The sequence below is a fragment of the Leopardus geoffroyi genome, chromosome D3 (genome assembly GCF_018350155.1).
Source record: "Leopardus geoffroyi isolate Oge1 chromosome D3, O.geoffroyi_Oge1_pat1.0, whole genome shotgun sequence".
NCBI lineage: Eukaryota > Metazoa > Chordata > Mammalia > Carnivora > Felidae > Leopardus > Leopardus geoffroyi.
The window spans coordinates 94,455,166-94,480,515 of record NC_059339.1 but is presented as its reverse complement, the minus strand read 5'-3'; the positions used below and the strand labels follow the sequence as shown (position 1 = coordinate 94,480,515).

The window sequence follows — 25,350 nt, the reverse complement described above, 5'->3', positions numbered from 1 at the left end:
CGTATTTACATCACATCTTCTTAACTGACTGAGCCACCCAGGCGCCCCCACACCACATCTTCTTTATCCATTCACCTGTTGGTGGACGCTTGGGCTGCACCCACATCTAGGCTACTGCAAATGATGCTGCTGTAAACACAGGGGTGCACACATCGTTTTGAATTATTCTTGTTTTCTTTGGATAAATACCTAGTAGTGGAATTGCTGGGTCATGTGGAGTTCTAGTTTTAATTTTTTTAAGTTTATTTATTTGGTGGGGGGGGGGGGGGCGTGCAGAGAGACAGAGAGACAGAGAGAGAGAATCCCAAGAAGGTTCCTCACTGTCAGCACAGAGCCCAACATGGGGCTCAATCCCATGAACTGTGAGATCATGACCTGAGCTGAAATCAAGAGTTGGACGCTCAACTGACCTAGCCACCCAGGCACCCCCTGCCCTCCTTTATCCTTTACGATTGATTTCCTTTAGTTCTTTGAACATATTTATAATAACTGTTTTGAAGTCATTTCTGCTAAGTCTGGTAGCTGTTCCCTTTCAAAAGCAATTTTGTTTTTGATTTTATTTTTCTTTTTCTTCTGTGTGCAGGCCACTTTCCCATTTCTTTGCATTTCTCAATATTTTGTTGAAAACTGTATTGCAAAATACTGTAGCAACTCTAGTTACTGATCCCTGATCCTGGCTGCGGGGAGGCTTGTTTGCTTATTTGTTTAGTGACCTGGCTGGATGAGCGCTGTCTCTGCACCTCTCCTCCCCCAGGTGAGGCTGTGGTTGGTTGATGTACTTGGTCCCCTCCAAGCCCCTGGGTGATCTGCCTCCACTGCTGTCACACTCACCTGTTAGCCTCCTCTAATGGCTAGCTCATTGCTCTGTTGGTTTTGATAACACGCTGGGGCGTGCACAGGTCTGGTCCAGTTGAGGCCAGGCAGGGGGTCAGGGGGTGTCTTGAGGGCAGTCTTTGAGAACTGCTGTGTCCCCAGGATGCCTCTCCTTGGCTGTTTGTGTCTGGTAAATGTCGACCGGGTCTGTTTCCCTTGTTGCCATAGTGGAGCTTCCAGCTTCCTGGAATTGCTCAGGTACCAGATTCCTCACTGTTCTGTCAGCGCCCTTAGGCTTGAACTTGTTCACACTGTGTTCTAAGCAGAGGTTCTCCCTTTCGGGAGAGCTGCAGAACTGGCTGTTCTCACATCCCCCACTTCCGGGACAGAACCTCTGAACCCCTGCTCTGGCACCCGTGCTGGGGCGGCGTGCCGCTCCACCCACCGTGGGACCCGTAAACCCCGTGAGCTGGGTCAGGACGGTGCTCTCTGTTGGCTGTGCCCGGGGTGGAGTGTCTGTCCCGGTGGGCAGGGAGCCCTGACTTGTCTGCCCTTCTTGCCAGGAGGAGAGCGGGAGCCCAGCCAGAGGTGAGAAGTGTCTGTGCCCGCACTGGGAGCTCTGGCCGCCCCACCCGGGGTGGAGCTTTCGTCACGCGGGGTCATGTCTCAAACCCTCTTTTCTTAAGTAGATGTTTCTTCGTTGCTGTACGGCCATAGGACACTTTCCAGAGATTGTCAATGGTGGTGTTTTAGAGTTCACAGCGGTTCTCTTATTCTGCCGGGGAGAGCGTCTGCAGAGACCCTCACGTCGCCACTCTGTCCCATTCACTGGGTTACCCGACTGGAGCCCTGGCAGCCGGGATTACACGGGATGTTTCGGGCCAGGAGAGCACGGTCTGTTTTTATCTGGAGCTTCCCTGAAGGCTGGACTCGGGGCCTGGCCGCTTCTTGGTTGGTTTCGTGTTCATGTGAATAAGACATGTCCTCCGTTAAGTTTTTAGAGGTAGCCTTCAAACCGTAATTGTAAGTGAAGGTGCTGTTTTGACTTGGGGTAAAACTACGTCCCCGTCCCTCTGTGTCAAGGCCTCCCTTGCTCTTTCCGCCGAGTCCAGGGTGCTTGTGTGGAGAGTCACTGCTCAAGCACTTGTCTGTGGGGCTGTTGGCCGGGGTGACCGGCCTCCTGCTGGACTGTTGGTGCAGGGCACGGGGCCTCAGCCTGTGGCCTCTTGTCCAGTGTAGGATGCCCACTAACCAGAAATTAGCAGCAAAAGAAAGAGCCAGAAATGCAGTAGGATAAAAGGAAAAGGCTGCTGCAGTTGAGGGGTGCCAGAAAGGCCAGCCCATCAACGGAACCCAAGACGGGCTCACCTCTGCTGGGGGGTCAGCCACGAGGACGCGATGGGCTTACTCTCTGAGAGCATTTTGCAGTGAGGGCCAGTGCTCCGGCTCACTGCTCAGTCGTGCTCAGCTCCCTCGGGTGGGTTGGGGCCTCTGGATCCCTGGATCTGTGTCTCACAGCAGCGGCCCGCTGGTCCCCTGGCCCGCCTGGTGGGTGTGGGTGTGGGCGGATGGGGCAAAGGTGGCTCAGTACAGTGAACCCCGGCTCTGAAGGCTGACGAGGGCGTTTGCAGTCCTACAGCCAGATGGCGCTGTTGTCTCTGCTAACCCTGTTTCCCTGTCCAGGCAGAGTGGTTGCAAGCCATCTCCTCCCCTGCCCTGTGGCTTCCCTCCCGCACAGCAGGAGCCCCACGGGCCCCTGTCCTGAGCTTTCTCTGGTGGCCCCACAGGCGCCACATGCCCCCCCTCACCCCCAGAGCCTGGCGTCCCCCTATTCCTTGTTGGAGTGCGAGCTCGGGGACTTGGGGTCGTAAGTCAGGGCTGTGTCCCTGTGTCCCTGGATTGAGCGGGCACTCGGCAGGGCCACAGAGACAAGCACAGGTGCTTGGGCAGGGGCGGGGGACGGGGAGCTTCCAGGAGAGCAGTGTAGTGAGAGCTGAGTGTCACTTTGCCCCGGGTGGTTTTGTTTTCACGGAGAGTTGATTTTTAAATATTTAAAAATTTTTTGAGAGACCGTAGAGTTAAGGTGGGAATCTGGTAGTGTGTTTTCGAGCTGTTGGAGAACAAGTTGCTGACTCGGTGCTTGGTGACACCCACGTCCTCCAGTGTTCCCTCTGGAAGGCAGGACCTGTGCCTCCACGGCCACAGCGCGGCCTGGTCCCACGAGCCTGGCGCCTGCGGCCTCACCACGCCAGAGCTGCCCTCGCCGTTGGCCGTCCGCTCCCAGGGCTCAGTTCCGGACCTTTGTCCTGGGGGTCCTGGGGCAGCTTGGCTGAAGGTCCCCCGTGCTTCCAGTGCGGGGGGCCACACGGCGCCGTTCCACCGGCCCCCACGCCTCTGCCGGTGGTTTGTACCCGTTGGGGGGACACTTTGAAAGGATGTAAAAAGCCCGTTCCCCCTTTCATCCTGTTCCCGTGTGTGATGGCCACGACAGGGACGCATGGCCTTGTGCCTCATTCACTGACCAAACCCCGTGTCTGGTTGGCCTGCTGCTGGGTCCCCACGTCCCGTCACCTCAGGGTGCCGCGGGTGTGTCCGGTGATCTGGACTCTGCCAGTGGGGAGCCGGCTGGGAGGGGGCGCTGAGGGAGCGGGGACCTGAGTGCAGGGAGAGGCCTGGGCTGGCCCCCGAGCCCCACCAATTTCTGTTCTCTTCATCAGAAACTGGTGATGGGCAGGTCCCCTGCTGGGCTCGGTGGGGTGGGGGGTTGGTGAGCAGCACAGCACGACTGCCATCGGATGGAGCTACGAGGGGTGAAGTCCACCTGCCGCCTGGGAAGTGGCCCCTGGCCGCGGGGATTTTGTTTGGTAGACTTTGTTTTTAAACGTAGCTGATGTTCAGTGCTCAGTAGGTGCCAGACGCTGTTTTAAGTCTTTTATGGGAAATCGGTCATTTAATTTTCCTGCTGGCCTATGCACAGCGTGCTGTGATTCCCCCATTTTACAGGCCCAGAGAGGTTGGATCGCTAGCCAGGAAGGCACACAGCAGTAAGAGGCCGGCTGGGGCCCCAGAGCCATGTTCACAGCAGGACCCCGCGTCCCCCCGTCTTCGCTGGCAGCCTTGTGTGTGTTTGCTCCTGGGTCACCCTGGGGCCCTGCACTCTCCGATGGGTGGGCTCTCACCACAGGCACAGCCCCGCCCCCCCCCCCCCCCCCGGCCCCCGTCTGCATGTTACTTCTGCCCTCGGTGGTTCTCCTGCCGGCTGTGTCCCCTCCCTGCTCCCGCGGGGACCCCAGCCTGTGGACCCCGGCCTGCCGCACACACCGGGGCAGAAGCCGTGCAGTGTGGAGCCACAGCCTGTCTGCGGGATGGGGGCGGGGGGTTGTGTGCCCAGGCGCGGGGGACACCAATGGACCAGGCAGCGTGAGGGCCCACAGAGTGACCGCGACAAGCGGGGCGCTCGGCTCTGTTCCTGGCGCCCACCGCGTGCGTGTTGTCTCTGTGGCTGCTGTACGAGGCCCTCTGGGAACCTGCCTTCCCCCCTTGGGCAATGGCCCTGCTCGCTCTGTAGCTGCCTGCCACGCGGGATCAGGGCGTCCTGTCCTGTAGGACAGAGCTAGCCGCCCCGGCCCACCCAGCAGCTCAGCCCTGGCTGGCCCGCTTGACTTTGTCACCGTGTGTGTCGCGGACCCTGGGAGCGCCCCTGTCCCCTGGAGGGCAGCCCTCTGTTCACAGCCTCCCCTTGGTTCGTGGGCATCTGGGGGCAGGGGCCGGGGAGGCCGGGAGCTGGGGTCCGGGACCGGCCACGGTGGCCAGAGCCCCCAGCACTGCCCATGCCGCTCGGGGCACATGGGGGTCTTTTGAACGTGGCTCGTGTGGAGAGCCCGTGGCTGTGTGGTTCACACGACTTTCTCCAACAGCTTCTGGTTGTGGTTGTGGCCTCTGGTGCTGGGCCTCCCTCCAGCTGCGGCGCCCAGGCCTGAACCCTGGGCCCCCATGGTCTCTTGCAGTGTTTTTCCAGCGGGAAGGACTTTGCCTGCACCGGCAGGGACAGGCCACACGGGGGTGCTGGCGGGCTTCGAGGTCTGGGAGGCGCAGGGACGGCTCCAGGTTACATAACTGTTCCGTCATTAATGGGGTCTGCGATGGAGCCCTAAGAGGTGACCCGAGAGGGCGGGGGTCTCCTCCTCAGGGAAGGCTGGGGTCTCTGCTGCTCTCGTTCCCTGGGGTGGAATGAGACAGCTGACGAGGCACTGGTTCTCTCAGCAGCCTGACCACCAGCTGCCTCCCTGGGGTCAGGCCACAAGCTGCGGGGCTGCACTTGGCCTTGGCCCCTGCCTGGCCAGGCCCTCTGTGACCCCACGAGGCCCGGGGCTGTGTGGAGGGGCACCCGGCTCCCTCGGTGGCACGCTGGCTTTCCTCAGCCCTTGACTGAGAGACAGGAGGTGAAGCTGCATTGGCAGGATCCCGTGACAGCACGTGGTCTCTGGGCCACCGTGGAGTCCCTCAGCCATGCGGAGGCTGGTGGCTGCCCCTGCCCCACTGGGGCACAGAGGAGGGGCCCCCTGCCTCAGTGGGGATGCAGAGGAGGGGCCCCTGCCCCAGTGGGGGTGCAAAGGAGGGGCCCCCTGCCCCGACGGGGATGCAGAGGAGGGGCCCCCTGCCCCAGTGGGGATGCAGAGGAGGGTCCCCTGCCCCAGTGGGGGTGCAGAGGAGGGGCCCCCTGCTCCGACGGGGACGCAGAGGAGGGGCCCTCTGCCCCGATGGGGACGCAGAGGAGGGGCCCCCTGCCCCGGCGGGGGTGCAGAGGAGGGGCCCCCTGCCCCGACGGGGACACAGAGGAGGGGCCCCCTGCCCTGACGGGGACGCAGAGGAGGGGCCCCCTGTCCCGGCGGGGACGCAGAGGAGGGCCCCCTGTCCCGGCGGGGGTGCAGAGGAGGGGCCCCCTGCCCCGACGATGGCTCAGAGGAGGGTCCCCTGCCCCAACGGGGGTGCAGAGGAGGGGCCCCCTGCCCCAGTGGGGATGCAGAGGAGGGTCCCCTGCCCCAGTGGGGGTGCAGAGGAGGGGTCCTCTGCCCCGACGGGGTCGCAGAGGAGGGGCCCCCTGCCCCGACGATGGCTCAGAGGAGGGTCCCCTGCCCCAACGGGGGTGCAGAGGAGGGGCCCCCTGCCCTGGTGGGGATGCAGAGGAGCCCCCCCCCGCAGTTTGTTCAGTGGGAACTCCCCACGGCAGCTGTAACAACCTCCTTTTCTCTGTGAAATGTGTCTCCGTGATCTGAGAGTGGAGTTAGTGCATGGAGGTTGAAGAAGGGGGTCTGTTTTTAAAAAACGTCTCCATGTACAGTTTACATACAAGAAAATGCCCCCTTGTAGGTGCGCACGCCCATCGGGTAGTCACTGGGGGCACTAGAAGGGGGTTTTGTTTGGTCGGTGGGGGTGGTCCCTGGCGCCTGCCCCTCCCGTGTGCCGTGAGCCGTGTCTGCCCCTGGGGGGTGTAGACCGCGGGAGCCAGATGCTATTCCTGGTTTCTCGTCGGAGGAGGAGCATCGGGGCAACTCCTGCTTCTATTGGCCAGTGAAGTGTTGGGATTCGAGGTTCTTGGGCCCCATCCAGCTTGAGGGACTGTAATTCCCATGTGGTGGGTCAGAGGGCCCAGGGCCAGAAGGACACTGACCAGCCTCCTCGTCCTTGTGTTGGGCCCACTGGACCCTGTGGTGAGGGAGATGAGGTGCCATACCGCACACACACCTGTGCCGGTGCCCAGGGCCCCCTGGGTCCCTCTGAGACCTCGGCCTCCTGGCCGAGCACCTGTGTGCATGTCTCGGGAAGAAGGCGTGTGGGTGGCTTCACCACGAGGGCTGCCGAGGGTGGGCCGAGCTCGTTCTGTGCCCGTGGGTCTTAACTGCCAGACGGCGTGACCTCATGGGGCGGCGTGGCATCCTGAGGCGCTGTGAGGTTAGGCCCTTGTCTCAAGGTCACACACCTGGGGTGTGTGCATGCCCGATGCTGGCGTGGTGTCAGCACTTGTGAGGGACTGGCCGTGACCCCAGCAGCAGGGGCTCCTCCCCGGGACACCTTTTCACCGGAGCTGGCTCTGCGCGACCCTGGCTGTTCCCTGGGGACGTGGCCAGGTCTGTAGGCCTGCCGGGGGGCTGTGGCGAGGAGAGGGCACCCGTGTAAAGGACTTGCCTGGTGAGGAAGAGGAAGGGGTGGGTAGAAAGGGCTAGAGTTTGCTCTTTGGAAAACTTCACGGGTTCAGGGTCAGCAGAGGGGAAAAGGAGCTGGGGGATTCCTTCCACCTCTCGTACCCTCTGCAGCTCGTGTGGCCACTGCACGGGGCAGGCTCCTGCGGTGACTCTGGGCCAGCTGTGGTCACCTCGGCCAAGGCGATGCTCCCATCATCAGGGTGACCGTCCGGGCTGTGGAGGGAGTCCACTCCCGCAGTCAGAACAGAACCGACTCTAATTCTGGAGCCCTCGGCTGTAAAAAATAGCTTCTGTGCCTTCTCACACCACACTTGATGGATGGTGGTTAGAGTCAGTCCCTGGGAAGCCTTCTCGAACCTGATCTCCTGCCTCAGGGGAGGCCAGTGGAGACAGGGGGCTGGGGACAGAGGGGGGACTGGGAGACAGAGAGGGAGGCTGGGGACAAAGAGGGGGCTGGGGGACAGAGGACCGGGGTCAGGGGGGAAAGTGAAGACAGATGTGGTGAGGCTGGTGTTGGGGGGGCTTGGGTCTGTCTGAGCTGGCCTTGGGGGAGGGGCTGCCTGGGTGAGGGTAGGGAGGTGGTCTGGTGTGGCTGAAGCGTGTAGTGTGTGGGGCATGTGGGGTGGGGGTGTGACAGTTGAGGGAAGGCGTTACCACTCAGCCTGTCTTCTGGGTGGGGGGGGTCAGCTGGGGGCTTGTGAGGCAGTGTCACCACGGCCCCTTCGGGCTCCGGTGGGAAACAGCTTCCGGGTACAGCTGTCTGTTCGCATCTGGAGCCAGCATTGCGGTGTTTTTCCTGCACTTTCCTCCTGACTCACGAGCTTCCTCAAAGTGCCTGCTCTTTTCACGTGCGGCTTGCTCAGCATCCTCTTAGAAAGACCAGATCTCTTTCGTCACCTTTGGAGCATCAGAACGCCAGCGGGTGAGAAATCGGGTCCCTGTGCCCATCGGGACGCCGTCTTCTGGTGCAGATTCCCTGTCCGCAGGGACAGATTCTCCAGACGGTGAACCTGGAGGGGGTGAGGCTGAATGGGAACCCTTGTGGGCTGCGGGCAAGGAAGGGGTCAGTCTGCCAACCCAGGGAAGCCACTGCCCTGACAGGTAGGGACTTGCAGACGTTTAAGTCATGAGGAATCCCTCGTGGCTATCAGCCGTTCTCTGAGCAGCAGTTAAGGGGCAGGGAGGGCTGACCGTGGCTGGGAGGAGGCTGGCCTGTCCCTCGCCCTGCACACATCTGTTCAGCGCTAAACTCCTTGCTTTCAAGTCTTGTCTAGAAAACACCCTGTGGGACCTAACACGTCCCATCTTGGTCGGTGTGCAGGTTGTGAAAATGCTGAGGGGGTGTGACTCGGGTTGGCCCTCCCGTGTCCTGTCCCAGCGCCTGGAGCGCGGGCTCCTTACCCGCACCTCTCCCGGGACGCTCACTGCAGGTGCAGGGGTCACCTCGGGGGCTCCTTTTGAAGAGTGGGGCTGCCTTCCCCTGTGCCCGGGTACAGCACCCGTTTTTCCTGAGAGGGAAGCCAGAACTCTCTTTAAGTTTATTTTAATATTTATTTTAGTATTTATTAATGAAATTGTGTGGACATAGGAATCTCTCAGAAGTGTAGAAAAAGTGTGGTTCTATCTGATCTGTACTTTTTAAAAAGCATCTTCTGTGTTCCTCATTGCAAATCTCATTTCATGCTTTCCGTATTTACCCGGTATTATCCTCGGCTGACGTTTTTGCTTATCTAGTTCCCGCTTTTCTCTCCCTACCACTTGGTTTAATTCACTGCAATGTATCAGTTACATCTGATGGGTTCATGGGTTGCTGAATTTATTTTAAATGATCCGGGATACAAAGGACAGCACCTTATACTTGAAGTTTAAAAGAAGTATTTTAACTCCAGCATTAGAAAATATACTTACTAACATGGCTGTTTATATCTGTATTTTTCTCTATAAAATATCATATACGTTAAAACTATTTTGTTCACTAAAATTTGTCTTTTGAGGTATAATTCACATACCATAAAATTTACCCTTGAAATTTTCTTGAGATAAAATTCACAGCAAATTCACCATTTTAATCACCTTAAAGTACACAATTCAGCGGTTTTTAATACCTTCACAATGTTGTATTATCATCGCCACTATCTAATTACAGAACATTTCTTGGGGCACCTGGTTGGTTCATTCAGAAGAGCATGTGACTTTGGAGTTTGAGTTCAAGCCCCATGTTGGGTGTAGAAATCACTTAAAAAAAAAAAAAAAGGTTTAATTATGGAACGTTTCCATCACCCCAAAAAGAAACCCTATCCCTCCCAATGTCCCCCTGACCCCAACCTTGGGAAACCACTCCTCTGTTTTCTGTCTCTGGATTTGCCTGTTCTGGATATTTCACACAAGAGAGTCATACCAGATGCAGTCTTTTGTGACTGGCTTCTCTCACTCAGCACCCTGTTTTCCAGATTCATCCATGCGGTAGCGGGCCTCAGGGCTTCATTCCTTCCCAAGGCCAAGCCAGATCCGTTATATGGATAGACTGCGTGTTGCTTATCCATTCACCCATTGAAAGACATTTGGATTCTTTCTACCTTCAGGGATAACGCAGCTGTGAATACTCGTGTACGAGTCTGTAAACGATGCATGTTTCAGTTCTTTGGGCACGCACATGGGAGTGTTGCTGGCCACAGGTAGCTCCGTGTTCAGTCATTTGAGGAACTTCCAGAACGTTTTCCGATATTCCCACCAGCTGCACATTACATTCCCAGTTTCTCCATGTCCTCACCAAAAGTTTTTATTGTCGTTTCGTTCCCGTCATAGACGCTGTGAAGTGGAATCTCAGTGACGCTGTGATTGCATTTCCCTGGCGACCTGTGATGCTGAGCATCTTTCCATGAGCTTCTTGGTCATTTGTGCGTCATCCTTGGAAAAATGTCTACTTAGGTCCCTTGCCGTTTTCTAAATTGTGTTGTCATTTTATTGTAAATCATATATGTTCAGAAGGAATATTTCTTCTTCAACTATCCTGGGAATGCCGAATGATGTTTATTTTATAGATCGTTAAAAGTGTTCAGTTTTTATTGGTGCTGCTGTCTTGGGAGATAAACCTGGGACGTGTGCGTTTTCCCCGGCGGCAGCCCTCAGTCTTCCCCGGGGTCTCGGGATAACTGCCTTGGGACCGGCTCGGTGCCAGGAGGGGTCAGGTGGTGGAGACTGAGCTGCTCTCTGGGGTCCCCTGGTGACGGCCGTCACACTGAGGAGGTGCTGAGGACACGCCCAAAGGAGGCTTTGCTAACTTCTGGAATCCAGAAGGCAGAGGCAGTGGACGAGGCCCCTCTGGCCTCAGGTCCCTCATTGGGGAGTCGGGCCCAGGGGCCTGATGAGCCCCAGAGCTTGGCGCTCTGTGCACACCCCACTCCCCTTGCCCTTTGCGGGAGCTTTGGCCCGGGAGGGGCTGACACACGTGGCCATCGGGCTGGCCCTGCTGGGCCTTGCCGCGTGCCCATGATCGAGGCTCGGCGGCGGTAGCCCTTTGCCGCCGAGCGGTTCGTGCGTTTGCAGGTGGGTGACGCTGTGGTGGGAGCACCAGGGCGCTGCCAGACCTCCAGGTCGGCTTGTGTGCGCTGTGCGCACGCTGCTGGGTGTGCTAGCGCCCGGGGCCGCTGCCCTCATCGCGGCTTCCGTGGGGGCTATTTTTACGTTCCTTCAAGCTTCGGCTGTTTTGTTTTGTTTCCTTAATGACCTTCAAAAGCGTGTTTGTCTCACACTCTTGGGCAAAATTACTGGCTGGGCTTAGAAACGGTCCTTCTCAGGTCGCTTCTGCTGCAGATGGAAATTCGATCCCGTCTGCCCTCCTCTGGTGGTACAGGGACAGGCCAAGGAAGCCAGTCCTGCCGGGGGGCTGCTAATCCGCAAGGTTTAGCGCAGGCAAGCTGGTCTGCCCATGGGCTGAGGTCCGTGGAAACCTTCAGAGCTGCCGTTCTGCTGAAGAAGGAGGCTTCTTGGAAAATCCAGCCTTAACCTCAGAAGAGACTGCTGTGTCCGTCAGGGTCGTTTTCCTTGTTAAAGACGTTTGTGCGCAGGAGGATCTGGGACAGCCCTTGGCAATCGGGGCTCTGCGCCGAAGTACCTCCTGGGTGCTGTTGGCAGAGACTCGTCACTGGTGAGGATTGTCGTGCAGGGTCCCCAGGTCCGTGTGGGACAGTCCCCTCCTGCACTGTGTGTGGGGAAGGACGCCGGGCACTAGGGGTGCAGGTACCCTCTGCAGGATTTCTTGTTGGGGAAGAATCAGGAAGGATGGTGCTACGGGGGCCGGGCGCGCAGAGGGGGTGTGGTGATGGGAGCGGCGTCAGGGGTGGTGTCCTCGGGGCCAGGGGCCCCCCTGGGCTGCTTCTCATGTGTCCCTGTTACGTGCTCCGTGGACACGCTCTTTGAGTGCTCTGCCCGTGAGCACAGAGGCCGGAGTCAGGGAAAACCGGGAAGCCCTCCGTGTCCTCGGCTGTCCCCGCAGATGTCCGAGTTGCTTGGAGGACCCGCTGCCTTGCCAGAGGGGACGTGTGCGTGGGCCGTGATGCCTCCCCCTGTAACTCCAGGTTAGGAAATGGTCCCACAGAAAAGGCGAGGTCCCCCATGTGTGAGGGACAAGGAATGTGAGCCCAGAGGCTCTGATGGCTGTTTCCCACAGGGGTGGACGTGTGTCCTGTGGTCTGGGGAACGTGGCTCCTAAGAGCCCCATGGCGGCAGGAGAGCAGCAAACTTGAAAGTCCTAGGCTGTGGAGGTGATGCTGCTGGGCTCCCTCGGGTGGCTGTGCGGCCTGGGGTGGGTGTCACCATCACCATCACGTCACTGTCGCTGTGGGAACGACATGGGCCCCCACACAGCGCTCCAGCCCGCAGGCACTCGCCGCGGGGAGCAGAGGGGGCAGGCTCACATGGCAGGGTGCATGCGAGGGGCGCCTGTGGGCTCGGGTCCCCCGCGGGCTGGAGCGTGTCCCTCCAGCCACCCAAGGAAAGTGCCGTGACCTGGGGAGGTAAGGCCTGGGACCCGGCAGTAGCCTGGGTCTCATCTTGGAGGGGGATAAAGCTTCGGCAAAGCTTCGGGGAAAACTGCCGTCATATTCGGTTGACCGGGGGCAGGGCTCAGGAGGCTTGGGGCTGCTGTCACGGACGGACGGGCGCCCCGCCGCGGTGCCTGAGGACTGGGGGGCCCTGTTGTCCTGGTTGTGTGGCTCTGGTGCACCCCCGGCCCCTGGAACCTTCTCCCTGAGCTTCGGGCAGCTCAGCTGGCTTTTCGCAGCTTTTCTGCGGTGTGATCAGTGCAAGGTGAACACGTGTTTAAAGTGTGCGGTTTGGGTAGGTTTTGACACGTGTTCACCATGGAACCTTCACCCGTGATCTGAGACAACGTGCTTCTCACCCCCCAAAATTTCCTCTTTGTAACCCCCACCCCCCCAAGCAGGCAGCTCCCGTCTGCTCTCCATCACTACACATTCGTCGCCTTTACTAGAATTGGGCGGAAATGAAATCACATGGTGTGCACTCTGTTTTGTCTGCCTTCTTTCCCGCGGCAGAATTATCCTGAAATTTGTCCACATGGCAGCGCGCGTCAGTGGGTCCTTCCTCGTTAGCCCATCTTGATTGTACTGCGTTTTTCTGCTCACTCACCGGGGGTGGACATCTAGGTCACTTCCAGTTTTTGGCTGTTACAGATGAAGCTGCCGTGGCCATGTGGGTACAGGTCTCTATGTGAACGTATGCTTTCTTTTCTCGGGTGTGTACCTAGGAGTGCACGGGCTGGACCCTGTGGTAAGTGCATGTTTAACTTTTGAAGAAACCGTCCGCTGTCTCCCCAGCAGCGTGTGGGTTCCTGCTGCCCCACCCCCTCGTCTACACCGTGTAAACCTGTCTTTGGTTTTAGCCGTCTGTGGTGGGTAGTGGCAATCTCCTTGCGGTCTTCGTCTCACGAAGGATGTTGAGCATCTTGTCCTGGGCTTGTCTGTCCTCCTGTGTCTTCACGGTGAAGTGTCCACGTCTGCCAACTCAAAAATCGTTCGTCCTGAGTTTTGAGTTTCTTTATTAGTTTGGACGTAGGTCCTCTGTCAGACGTGTGGTCGGCAGTATTTTCGGTCGGTGCTCTTTTTGTTCCCTTAACATCACCTTTGGCGAGCAGAAGTCTTTCAGCTTTTAAGAAGTCTGCTTTATCAGTCTGCTCTTTTGTGGGATTGTGCTTTTGGTGTCCTAGCGGAGATGTTTGTACGACTGTAGTTTCAGGTTTTACATTCAGATCTGTGATCCGCTTTGGGTTAATTTTGTGTATGATGTGGGCACAGGCCCAGCTTTGTTCTTGCGTATGGTTGTCCAAAGACTGTCTTTTCTCCACCAAGTTGCCTTTGTGTGCTTGTCGAGGATGAGCTTCTGTGGTGGGGGGACTCTGTTCTGTTGCACTGATTCGCTTCTCTAGCCCTGGGCACTGCCACATGTCTTGATTACTGTCGCCTGGTAATAAGTCTTCGGATCGGGCAGTGTTAGTCTTCCAACTTCGCTCTAGACGCCGTGCATTTCTGTATGGCTTTTAGAATCAATCTGTCAATGTCTACAAAAAGCGTGCTAGGATTTTGATTAGGATTATCTTGGATCTTAGATTAGTTTGGGTAAAATTACGATTATGCAGAAAGTGTTAACACAGCAGCCTCATAACTGTGGTCTCTGGAGAGGCCTGCTTGCAAAGCTGGCCCCTGGCTGGTGTCTGGGAACTTGCATTGTAGGAGACTTTGCTTCATTCCCAGAACCGGTGGAGTGGCTCTCTGTGCCGGGACTGTTGGCCCGACATAGTAGACACTGAACACCTGCTTCCCTTCTGGAAGTCTGGGATTTTGGTATGTGCCAGGCAGAGAGCGTCTACGTGGCCGGCGCCCAATGAAAACTCTGGGCCTTGAGTCTCTAATGAGCTTCCTTGGTCGACAGCATTTCACACGTTGTCAATAGTTCTTTGCTGGGGGAATTAAGCTCATCCTGGGTGAGTCCTTGTAGAACAATCGTCAGACCTGGAGATGCTCTGGGAACTCTTACACATACAACATTGAGACTTCTGGACATGAGCACTGTGTGTGTCTCCGTTTATTTATGTTTTTTAAAATGTCACCACTGCTTCCCTCCCAGTCTTCACGTACTGGTATTGCACATTGTCAGATTTATCCCTAGGTATTTCATACTTTTTGAGGGTATCATATATGGTATTGTTTTCTAAATTTCCGTCTCTTTTCTCTTGCTTACTCGCCACAGTGAGGTGGGCGTGGCGTCGGGCAGAAGGTGGTGCGTGCACTTGCCCTGTGTCTGATCTTAGGGAAGGGCATTCGCTGCTCCCCACGAGGACGATTGTTGCCTGCAGGTTCTGTGTGGGGTTGTTTTTTTCACAGGTTGGGGATGTTCCCTTTTATTCTTCAGTCGTTGAGGATTTTTATCAGGACCGAATGTTGAATTTTGTGAGATGCTTTTTTTCTACATCTGCTGATGTGATCCTGTGTTTTTCTTTTTTAGTTTAGTATGATATAGTGCATTACATTGGTGGATTTATGGACATTGGCACAGCCTTGCGTTCCTGGGATAAACCCTACTTGGTCATGATATACTAACCCTCTTATATATTGTTAGATTTTATTTGCTGAAGTCTGTTCAGAGTTTTTACATCTATGATCATGAGTGATATTTTGGTCTGTAGTTTTCTTGTAGCACCTTTATTTGGTTTTTGTGTCAGAGCAGTGCTGGCTTCATGGAATGAGTTGGGAATTATCCCATACTTTTCAATTTACTAGATGAGTTTTTGGAGAATTGTTATTTTTTCTTCTTCAAATATTCCATAAAATTCCCTCGGAAAGCCCTCTGTGCCTGACGTTATCTTTGTGGGAAGTTTTTAATTCAAATTCGGCGTCTTAATGGATATAGGGTCATTTGTATTACCTTTTTCATTGGGAGCGCATTCACACCTTTTCTGTTTTTCCTGATCATTCTGGCTGCAGGTTGATCCATTTTATTGATCTTTTCCAAGCACCAGCTTTGGTTTCATTGATTTTCTCTATTTTTCTGTTTTCTGTATATTGGTTTCTGTTATCCTTCTTATTTCCCTTTATCTGTTTCTTCTGGGTTTACTTTGTTCTCTGCTCACCCCCCAGCATGCTTGCCCTCCAGTGTGGGCATCGAGGGCCATGCGTGCGGCCACGAGTCTTTCCCAGCACTGCATTCAACTTGGGTGTAGCTTTTTTGTTTCAGTCGGTTCAAAATATGTTCTAATTTCTCTTTCCTAATTTCTTTTTGAGTTCTCCTTCTAACACATTTATCTATCCATCTACTATCTACCTATCTATCTATTATTTGAGAGACCATGCAAGTGGGGGCGAGGGGTGGAGGGAGAGAGAGAGTCTTAAGCAGGCTCTCTGCTCAGTGTGGAGCCTGATGGGGCTTGATCCCATGACCCTGAGATCATGACCTAAGCCAAAATCAAGAGTCAGATGCTCGACTGACTGAACCACCCAGGTGCTCCCTCATTTTTTAAAACATTTATTTATTTATTTATTTAGAGAGTGATCAAGCGCGAGTGGGAGAGAGGCAGAGAGATTGGGAGAGAGAAAATCCTAAGCAGGCTTCACGGTGTCAGTTCAGAGCCCAGTGTGGTGCTTGATCTCACGAACCGTGACATCATGACCTGAGCCAAAATCAAGAGTCAGACACTTAACTGACTGAGCCACTCAGGTGCCCCTCTCTTTCCTAATTTTAAGTTTTCTTTCTTTATTCGCGTGTTGATGGGCGTTTGCTGTGGGTTTATGGTCACCCTTACCTTTGTCTGCCTCAAGTGACGTCCTGCCACCTGCACGTGCTGCTGAGAACCTCACCTGCAGGGCGTCACTGACCCCTCCTGTCCCTGTGATTGTTTGGCCTATCTAGCTTTATATATGCTAAAACTCTACTGTTTCTTATATTTGTTTGATAGTCAATTGTGTATCAAAGAGATTTAAGTTATAAGAAGAAAAATCAAATACATTTACCCATTTAGTTACCATGTCTTAAAAAAAATCTTTTTTTTAATGTTTATTTATTTTTGAGAGAGAGAGAGACAGAATATGAGCAGGGGAGGGGGAGAGAGAGAGAGAGACACACACACAGAATCTGAAGCAGGCTCCAGGCTCTGAACTGTTAGCACAGAACCCAGCATGGGCTCGAACTCATGAACTGCGAGATCATGACCTGAGCTGAAGTCAGATGCTTAACTCACTGAGCCACCCAGGTGCCCCAATCCATTTAGTTACCATATCTAAACTGAAGATGTTAGGGGCGCCTGGGTGGCTCAGTCGGTTGAGCGTCCGACTTCAGCTCAGGTCACGATCTCGCGGTCTGTGGGTTTGAGCCCCGCGTCGGGCTCTGGGCTGATGGCTCGGAGCCTGGAGCCTGCTTCTGATTCTGCGTCTCCCTCTCTCTCTGCCCCTCCCCCGTTCATGCTCTGTCTCTCTCTGTCTCAAAAATAAATAAACATAAAAAAAAAAAAAATTAAAAAAAAAAAAAAACTGAAGATGTTAGATCTGTATTTCCATGTAGTGTCGCGTTCCTTCTGTCCAAAGGACTTCGTTTAACATTATACAGAGTCTTTAATTATCAAAAATATCTATATCATATAAACAGTTAATTTTGGTTCATAAAGATATAAAATAACCATACCTTTGAGTGAAGAAATCCTAACTCAGGTGAAGCCTTAAAATAGCAACAGGAAGTTAAAAAAAAACTAATGCATTTGAATTAAAGAAGGTATCTAATAGGTATTATTTGGTAAATGCGAATAATGTTATTTAAAGCCTGCTATCTATTATATACTTTGCTGAAATACTTAAATATCTATGTATATGATTTAAGTGTGCATAAAAGACTTGGGCATTTTTCTTCCAGACTCTCTACATCATTCAGCACACAATTCAAAGTATCATGATATATCCGAAACATTCTCAATTATAAAACTCTCAGATTATTGCTTTCAGCGCTAAGGAATAATTTTTCTTTTCTTTACAAGAACATTTAATGGTTGTGATTTCTGGAATACCGTTTTCAATATCTCAAAAATTAGAGTAACAAAATTTATTTTTAAATTAGGATTATGATTTAGAGGCAAAGTAGAAATTGCTACTTATTTAAATTATAAAATAGAAAATAATAAAATCATTTCAAGATAATGGTGAAAGAGTTCTTGCCTTAGAGTCTCCGACTTATTATTTGGCTTTGGTTGTTATTTCAGGTTGAAACAGCATCACTAGTATTGCTGTCTTAGAGCATTTTGCTTCTGGGAAAAGCCTTCCCAGATTCATAGGTGTTGATCATAATGGCCCAAGCAGGAAGAGTTTGAATTAAACGGGGAATGAGTCCTGTAAATAATCCTGCAAACCCATTCTTAGCAACAGTGTTCTTCATGATAGTTCACGTTGACATATGCAGAGGCATAGAAATTTTATGACATTCACATATCCAAAGTTGTGTCTGCTTTTGTGTTTTTGCCACGGGCAAAGCTGCGATAGCTGCAGAAAAACCAGACGATGCCCCGGAAGTATAACCAAGACTACCCCAGAAGTAAAGTGGATCATAAATGTTGGTTCATATAAACCAGATTTCACACACAGCAGCTTCTTTAAGACTTCATAATTATACCAGTACAGTGATCTGGCAACAATTCCAGCAACAGTTGGTATATGACTTTTATTTTCTCCTAATTTTGATTTCAGAAAATTAGTTAATTGATCATAGCAGGTAAACTAAATGACTGTGGCAGGAACTGCCATCACTAAAGTAGGGGGAAAGCCACTCCACAGGGATTTAATGCCCTCATTTCGAATGGTTTTCAAAAAGGCATCCAATGGGAACGTCCTGGCTTCTTATACCATGCTTTGTTGCCTTCCGCTTCACAAACACATAAATGATCCATAAGTCCATTACTCTACAAAAAACATTTTCCTTTGGAGAATGGGTTGCATTGGGCTTGGACTTGAAACTTCACAACATCCAGAGGAGTTACCATTAGTGATGTCAGGATAGCTCCAACACGAGAGGCAAACATTTGTTGAAGAGGTGTCACTTTGATAATCTGTGGTCCCTGTGATTCAGGATCCATTATTTTTAACCGATTGAAGAAAAATCTGGTTTAAGTCTTTTCCTCAACTCTATGCTCCATTATTTTATTGTTTGTAACATCAGTAGCTGAAAATCTGGTGAAGGAGGGCAAGAGGTCCCGGCAACCCTAGTAGGCGGGAATGACCCTTGTAGCGGGTTGGGCTAGCCTCCTGGGCTAACTGCATTCACTATGTTAGGTCAACAAGGAGCCACAAGGACTCTTCACGGTAGTGGAGGGACCCGAAGCCACCGGCCTTTTTAGCTGTTAAATGTGAAAAAAATCTTCATTATCTGCCTTCATGTCGAACAATAGTTTCATTAGGTATAAAATCCCAAGCTGACACATTTTTTTTTTCAGTCTGTTCAAGACGTTGCTCCCTTGCTGTCTTGTCTTCTACTGATGAGCAACTTGACATTATTCTTCTTTGTTCCTCTGTATGTAATATATCCTTTTTTCTTGCTGCCTTTATAATTTTCTTCTTGTTACTGGTTTTGGTGAGAAGTTTGATTATGTTGTGCCCTGGTGTGGTTTTCTTCATGTTTCTTGTGCTTGGGATCCGTTGCACTTCTTAGATTTATGACTTAACGTTTCCATAAAATTTGGGAAGATTTTGGCCCTTTTTTTCCTCCAGCAATTTTTTTCTGCCTTCCCCCAACCCTGAAATTCAGGGACTCTAATCACACAAATATTATGTGCTTTGAAGTTGTTCCACAGCTTACTAATGCTTGGTTGATTTAAAAAATTCTTTTCTCTTTTTTTTTAAATTTATTTTTATTTTTAAAATTTATTTATTTATTTATTTATTTTTATTTTTTTAATTTTTATTTTTTTATTTTTTAAAAAATTCTCTTTTATATTTTGCAATTTCTCTTCCTATGTCTTCAAGTTTCCTCATCTTTTCTTCTTCATCTAATCTGATATTAACCCCATCCATATATTCATTTTTCATCTCAGATGTTGTGATTTTTATCCCTAGATGGTTTTTTGGGGAGGGTGTAGAGTCTAAAAATATGTATATAATTTTCTGTATCCCAACCTAACTTTTGAACAAATGGAATATAGTTATAATAACTGTTTTGATGCCCTTGTCAGTTCTGACATTCATGTTGGTTCCAATTTTTTTTTTTGTTTTTTTTTTTTTCCAGTTGGTCTATTTGTCTCTTCATTATAGATCACATTTTCCTGTTTCTTTACATGCTTGGTTATTTTTGAGTGGATGTCAGACATTGTGAGTTTTATCTTGCTATCTGCTGAATATTTTTAAGTTTCTATAAATATTTGTGAGCTTTGTTCTGGGGATATGGTTAAGGAACTTGTAAACAGTGTGATCTGTTTAGATCTTGCTTTTAAGATGAGTTAGGTGGGAGGGGCGCCTGGGTGGCGCAGTCGGTTAAGCGTCCGACTTCAGCCAGGTCACGATCTCGCGGTCTGTGAGTTCGAGCCCCGCGTCGGGCTCTGGGCTGATGGCTCAGAGCCTGGAGCCTGTTTCCGATTCTGTGTCTCCCTCTCTCTCTGCCCCTCCCCCGTTCATGCTCTGTCTCTCTCCGTCCCAAAAATAAATAAACGTTGAAAAAAAAAAAAAAAAGAGCAAGCATAAAAAGTACAGTGTGGTTGTAATTTAAAAAAAAAAAAAAAAAAAAAAGATGAGTTAGGTGGGAGCATTGCTCAGCCTGGGCTAGTTACTCCCCACTGCTGAAGCAATGTTCTACCTAAAGCCCTGTGAATTTCGAGGTTTCCCATTCTGACTGAAAGGAAGACACTGCTCCTGGCCCTTTGGGAATGCTGCACCCTGTGAATGCTTACCTTTTTCAGCGGTTCTTTGCCCGGTCTTGTGATCGGTGCTTGCTTTGTCCTGCAAACTCCAGCCACCTCATGTCCTAGACCCAGCTCTGTCTTCCCCACTGTGGGTTTCTGGGGGCTTGGCCTGGTTCTCACTTCATTTTCTGCACCCTGGAAACTCCAGGCCGAACCTGGGACAGTTTGGGGCTCACTTCACCTGTATTGCATCTCCTAGAGATCCCTGTCCTTTACTGCCTCGTGTCCAGTGTTTTGCAGACATCTATTTTGCCCAGTTTGTGGCTATTTAGACAGTAGGTCTGGTCTCTGTTGTTCCATCTCGACTGGAAAAAGAGAGGCAGCTCAGTTTGCATTTTCCTGGCTTTGTATTCCCTTAACCGCTCCTAGCTGCTTATATGTGTGACTACCCATCTGATGTGGGTTTTTCTTCCTCCTCTCGACACTGGACTTTGCCAGAGTGGAAGGATGCCTCACCCTTCCTTTGGGAAGCAGTGGTGACCGATTGGCTGTTCCTTTGCCACCTTTGCTTTGTTAGAATCGCTGTCCTGGGCAGCATTAGGGGTCTGCTTTCGCTTCTTTCTTGTACCTGTCTTATTTCACCCAGTATCATGCTCTCAGTTCATCCATGTTTTAGCACGTTGCAGAATTTTCTTCCATTTTAAGGCTGAATAATTCTCCACTGTATGTACAGACCACATTTCGCTTATGCATTTACCTGTTGGCGGACCCTGAATTGCTTCTGTGTTTCAGCTATTGCCAATAATGCTGCTGTGAACATGGTTGTACGAATATCTGTTTGAGCCCCTGCTTTCAGTTCTTTTGGGTGTCTCCCCAGAAGTGGAATTGCTGGGTCATGTGATTCTGTGTTGAATTTTGTGAGGACCCTCTATACTGTTTTCCTCAGCGGCTGCACCATTTCACATACCCGCCAACAGTGCACAGCGTTCCAGTTTCTCCCCGTCCTTGCCAACAATTGTTTCTGTTTTTTTGTATTTTGTATTTTGTTTTTTTGTATTTTGTATTTTGAGAGAGAGAGAGTACACGAGCACGAGCCGGGGAGGGGCAGAGAGAGAGAGAATCCCAAGCAGACTCCAGGCTCAGTGCAGAGCCCGACATGGGGCTCGATCTCACAAACTGGGAGAGCACGACCTGGCCGAAATCAAGAGTCGGATGCTCAAGTGACTGAGCTGCCCAGGTGCCCTGCGTTGTTTTGTTTTGTTTTTAAAAGCAGCTGTCCTAATGGTTGTGAAGTTGTATCTCATTTTGGTTTTGATTTTCATTTCCCTAATGATTAATAACATTGAGTATCTTTTCATGTGCTTATTGGGCATCTATAGATGTCCTTTGGAGAGATGTCTGTTCAACTACGTTGCCCCTTAAAAAAATTTTTTTTTGAGTTGTAAGCATTCTTTATGTATTCTGGATATAAGTTCCTTATTGGATATCTGATTCACAAATATTTTCTCCCATTGCATGGGTTGCCTTCTTACTCTGTTGATTGTGTTATTTGAAACAGAACTATTTAAAAATTTTCATTTTTTCAGCTTTATTGAGGTATTATTGACATATAACCTATTTAAGATGTACAATGTGATGACTTAATACACTTATATTTGTGATATAAGTACCACAGTAAGGTTCATTAATGCTTCCATCCCTTCACATGATTTATTTATTTATTTTTTTGGTGGAGGTAACATTTAAGATCTTTTTTTTTAAATGTTTATTTATTTTTGAGGGAGAGGGAAAGCATGAGTAGGGGAGGGGCAGAGAGAGAGGAGGACAGAGGATCCGAAGCAGGCTCTGTGCTGATAGCAGCGAGCCTGTGGGGCTCGAACTCACGAATCGTGAGATCATGACCTGAGCTGCAATCAGGTGGTCAGCTGACTGAGCCACCCGGGCACCCCAGGATCTACTCTCTTAACACCTTTCTTTTTTTCCTTTTCTCTTTTTGAAGTAAACTCTACACCCAACATGGGGCTTAAACTCATGACCCCGAAATCAAGAGTCACACACTCCACCGACTGAGCCAGCCAGGTGCCTCAGCCACGTTCAAGTGTGTAATGCAATATTGTTGATTATAGTTACCATTCTGTACATTAGATGCCAGAACTTATTCATCTTACAGCTGGAAGTCTGTGCCCTTTGACCAACATCTCCCCACCTCCCCCACCCCCAGTGCTGGCAACCGCCATTCTGCTCTGTTTCTACAAGTTTGGCTTTTTTGGATTCTACATATGAGTGAGAATACACAGTGTTTGTCTTTCTCTGACTGATTTTACTTAGCATTATGCTCAAGGTTCTCAAGGTCTATCTATATTGTCACAAAAGCAAGATTTCCCTTTTTTATGGCTAAATAATAGTCTATTATGTATATATATACACCAGTCGTCTTTCTCCATTCACCTCTTGGTGTGGACGCTTCGGTTGTTTCCATGTTTTGGCTATTGTAAATAGCGCTGCTGTGAACGTGGGGCGCAGATGTCTCTTCAAGATAGTGATTTCATGTCCTTTGGATAAATGCCCAAAGGGGAATTGCTGGGTCATGCGGTGTTTCTATTTTTAATATTTTGAGGAACCTCCATGTTGTTCTGCACAGTGGCTGCCCCAGTTAGCGTTGCCTTTTCTCCACATCCTCACCAACGCTGATCCCTTTTTTTTTTTTTTTTTTTATTCTAGCCATTCTGACAGGTGTGAGATCGTATCTCATTGTGGTTTTGATTTGCATTTCCCTGATGTGTGATGTGGAGCATCTTTTCATGTGTCTGTTGGCCATTTGTATGTCTTCTTTGGAAAAATACATGTTCTAGTCCTCTATTTTTTAATTGGGTTGTTTTGTTTTGTTTTTGTTTTTTGTTTCGGCTACTGAGTTGTATGAGTTTTGCATATATTTTGGGTATAAACCCCTTATAACATGACAGTCTGCGAACATTTTCTCCCATTCTGTTGGTCTCCTTTTCATTTTGCTGGTTGTTTCTTTTGTTCTGCAGAAGCCTTTCAGTTTGATGCAGTTCTGCTTGTTTATTTTTGCTTTGCATTGTTGGTGTCCTATCCAAAAATCGTTGCCAAGCCCAATAATTTCAAAGAGTTTTTTTTTCCTAGAAACACAGAAGTTTGTAATTTTGATACAGTCAAATTGGTCTATTTTCTCTTCTGTTGCTGGGTTTTTGTTCTCATATCTAAGGAGCTGTTGACAGATCCACTGTCCTGATGCTCTCCCTCTGTGTTCTCTGCTGAGAGTCTTACCGTTCTCTCTCTCATGTTTAGGTCTTTTTGAGATAATTTTTGTGTCTGCTAAGGTAAGGGTCCCGTCTCAGTCTTTTCTCAGAAATTTTGTAATAAAGGCATTCTGTTAGTCATTTGCCAGTTGACCTGCTCCTTGAGAACCTAAAACAGAAAGACTTGTGACCGATCGACCTCAGACCCTGTTTCCTAAAGCCCCCTGGACCCCACCTGGTGTCCTCAGCTCGTCTGTTCGTAGTCCAGCCCTGTCCTGGCCCAGGTTCTCGGTTCTGACCCTGTTTTTCCACTCCTTGGGCACAAAGTCGGGAACTTCATCCGGGTCTGAGATCCGCCCCCTTGTCACATCCTCTCGTGACTTCATATTCTCTGTAGGGAGCACCTCAGTGTTTGCCCCCAGCTCCCCTGCACGCTCAGGCCACCCCCGTGTCACAGCTGGGGTTTGTTCCTGAAGCAAGCCTGGCTCGTACCCTGCCCTGCTCTCGGAGGTGACCCCCACTCTGGTGTGACGTCACACCTGCAAACCATGCCCCGCCTCCTGCCCGCGCTCCCCCTTTCTAGCTCAGACTCTGGGCAGTGTTCTCACGCAGAGTGAGGGAATGGAGCCTGAAGGGGGGGGGGGGGGGGACAGGCACATGTGTGCAGGTTGAATGTTTCCCTGCCGGCACTTCCCGGGCCCTGGAGGGCCGGACCCGCCGCCCCGTACTGGCGCCCATGCCTGCAGCCCTTGCTGGGTCATTTTCCTGGCAAGGCGCCCTGGCTCCAGATCCTGCCATTCTAAGGGCTGGGCCAGGATCGGGTGCATCCTGCACCCTCAAGCTCTCTTTCTATTTATCCCCATTTCCCTGACCTGCCCTGACGCCGCTTCTGTCCCCGGGACCTCCTGTGTTTATCTGCCAGAGCCCAAGAACTTCACGCAGTTTGCTGATTTGTGAGTGCTTATGGATTTGGTTTCTGCAGGACACATCTATCTGTCAGGCGAACGATAACATTCTATCAACTGTGTAGTGATGATAAGTACATACTTTTATTGGCCCTTATTATGGGCTGGGCACTTTATTGGGTTTGCAAGATTAACTCATGTAACCGTTAGAATAACCATAGGAGGTAGGTGACCTTCTTCCTTTCACACCTGAAGACACCGAGACACCTGGTGAACTAATCCACTTGTGGAGGAAGGGGGGAGGATTCTGACCCAGGGAAGAGACCTCAGAGGCTCCCGTACAACCCCTGCACTACACTATCACAGGATTGAAGGATTTTCACGTCTTTACGGTGACTGATATCAAAGCTCCCGCACAAGGGCCCTGCCAAGAGCACACGGAGCCCCACAGCCCACGTCCATCTCACGTCCGTTGACTTTGACCTCCCCGCTCCGCTCACGTCCTCTCCTCACGGTGCCCTGACCCGTACGCCTGGCTCACGTTTGTCTCGCCTCTCGCCCTAGACTTTGACCCTCGCCACTTCTGGCACTGGAGCAGCTTCGGGGACTACGTGCAGTGCGTCGTGGCCTTCACGGGCGTGGCGGGCTACATCACGTACCTGTCCATCGACTCGGCCCTGTTTGTGGAGACCCTGGGCTTCCTGGCCGTGCTGACCGAGGCCATGCTGGGTGTCCCACAGCTCTACCGCAACTATCGCCACCAGTCCACCGAGGGAATGAGGTAGGCGGCCCCTGCGGCTCTCGCTGGACCCAGTGGTGGGTGCCGGTGCCTCCAAGTTGGTAAGAACGGAATGTGCACGAGCACGGCTGCCGTGTCTTCGGTCACGCTTGTGAAACCGCCGGGTAAAGAGCAGTTGAGGTTTGGACACGTTGGCCCTTGATGTCTGGGTGTGTGAGCAGAGACGTGAGTGTGGGACGGGTTGGGGGAGGCCGCGGCCCTCTCGCGAGGCAGGTGTGCGGTGCGGGACCTGAGCGCCACTCGGGCTGGCCCTGAAGCATGACGGTGGGAGGGACGTGCCGAGTGCAGAAGGGGGGGCGAGGGGACAGCGCTCTGGCTGCGGAGCACAGAGGTGCACTCAGCGGTGGGGGCCCTGTGTCATGGGATTCGCTCTTGTCACGGCGGAGCAGGTGTGCCGATGCCATCCGTGACTTCAGATGTCCTCCGAGTAACGGGAGGCCGGTGGGGCGCAAGTCTTGAAGGCGTTGGGTAGGGCCCTCCCCTGGCCTGG

The 25,350-nt window shown here is 51.6% G+C and overlaps 1 protein-coding gene and 1 pseudogene across 7 annotated transcripts in view; one reads left to right on the top strand and one right to left on the bottom strand.

Moving 5' to 3' along the window:
• The window catches only part of SLC66A2 (solute carrier family 66 member 2), a 53,116-nt gene that overhangs the window by 18,169 nt on the left and 9,597 nt on the right, over positions 1 to 25,350 (top strand). For 6 of the 7 annotated variants that reach the window (XM_045458065.1, XM_045458061.1, XM_045458062.1 and 3 more), the window contains one exon: positions 24,626 to 24,842. The exons of the other annotated variant lie outside the window; for it this stretch is intronic. In XM_045458065.1, the coding sequence (XP_045314021.1) occupies positions 24,626 to 24,842 (217 nt within the window). The remainder of the gene's footprint in view (positions 1 to 24,625; positions 24,843 to 25,350) is intronic. 7 annotated transcript variants of the gene reach the window in all.
• On the bottom strand, positions 17,231 to 18,141 carry LOC123587941 (annotated as a pseudogene).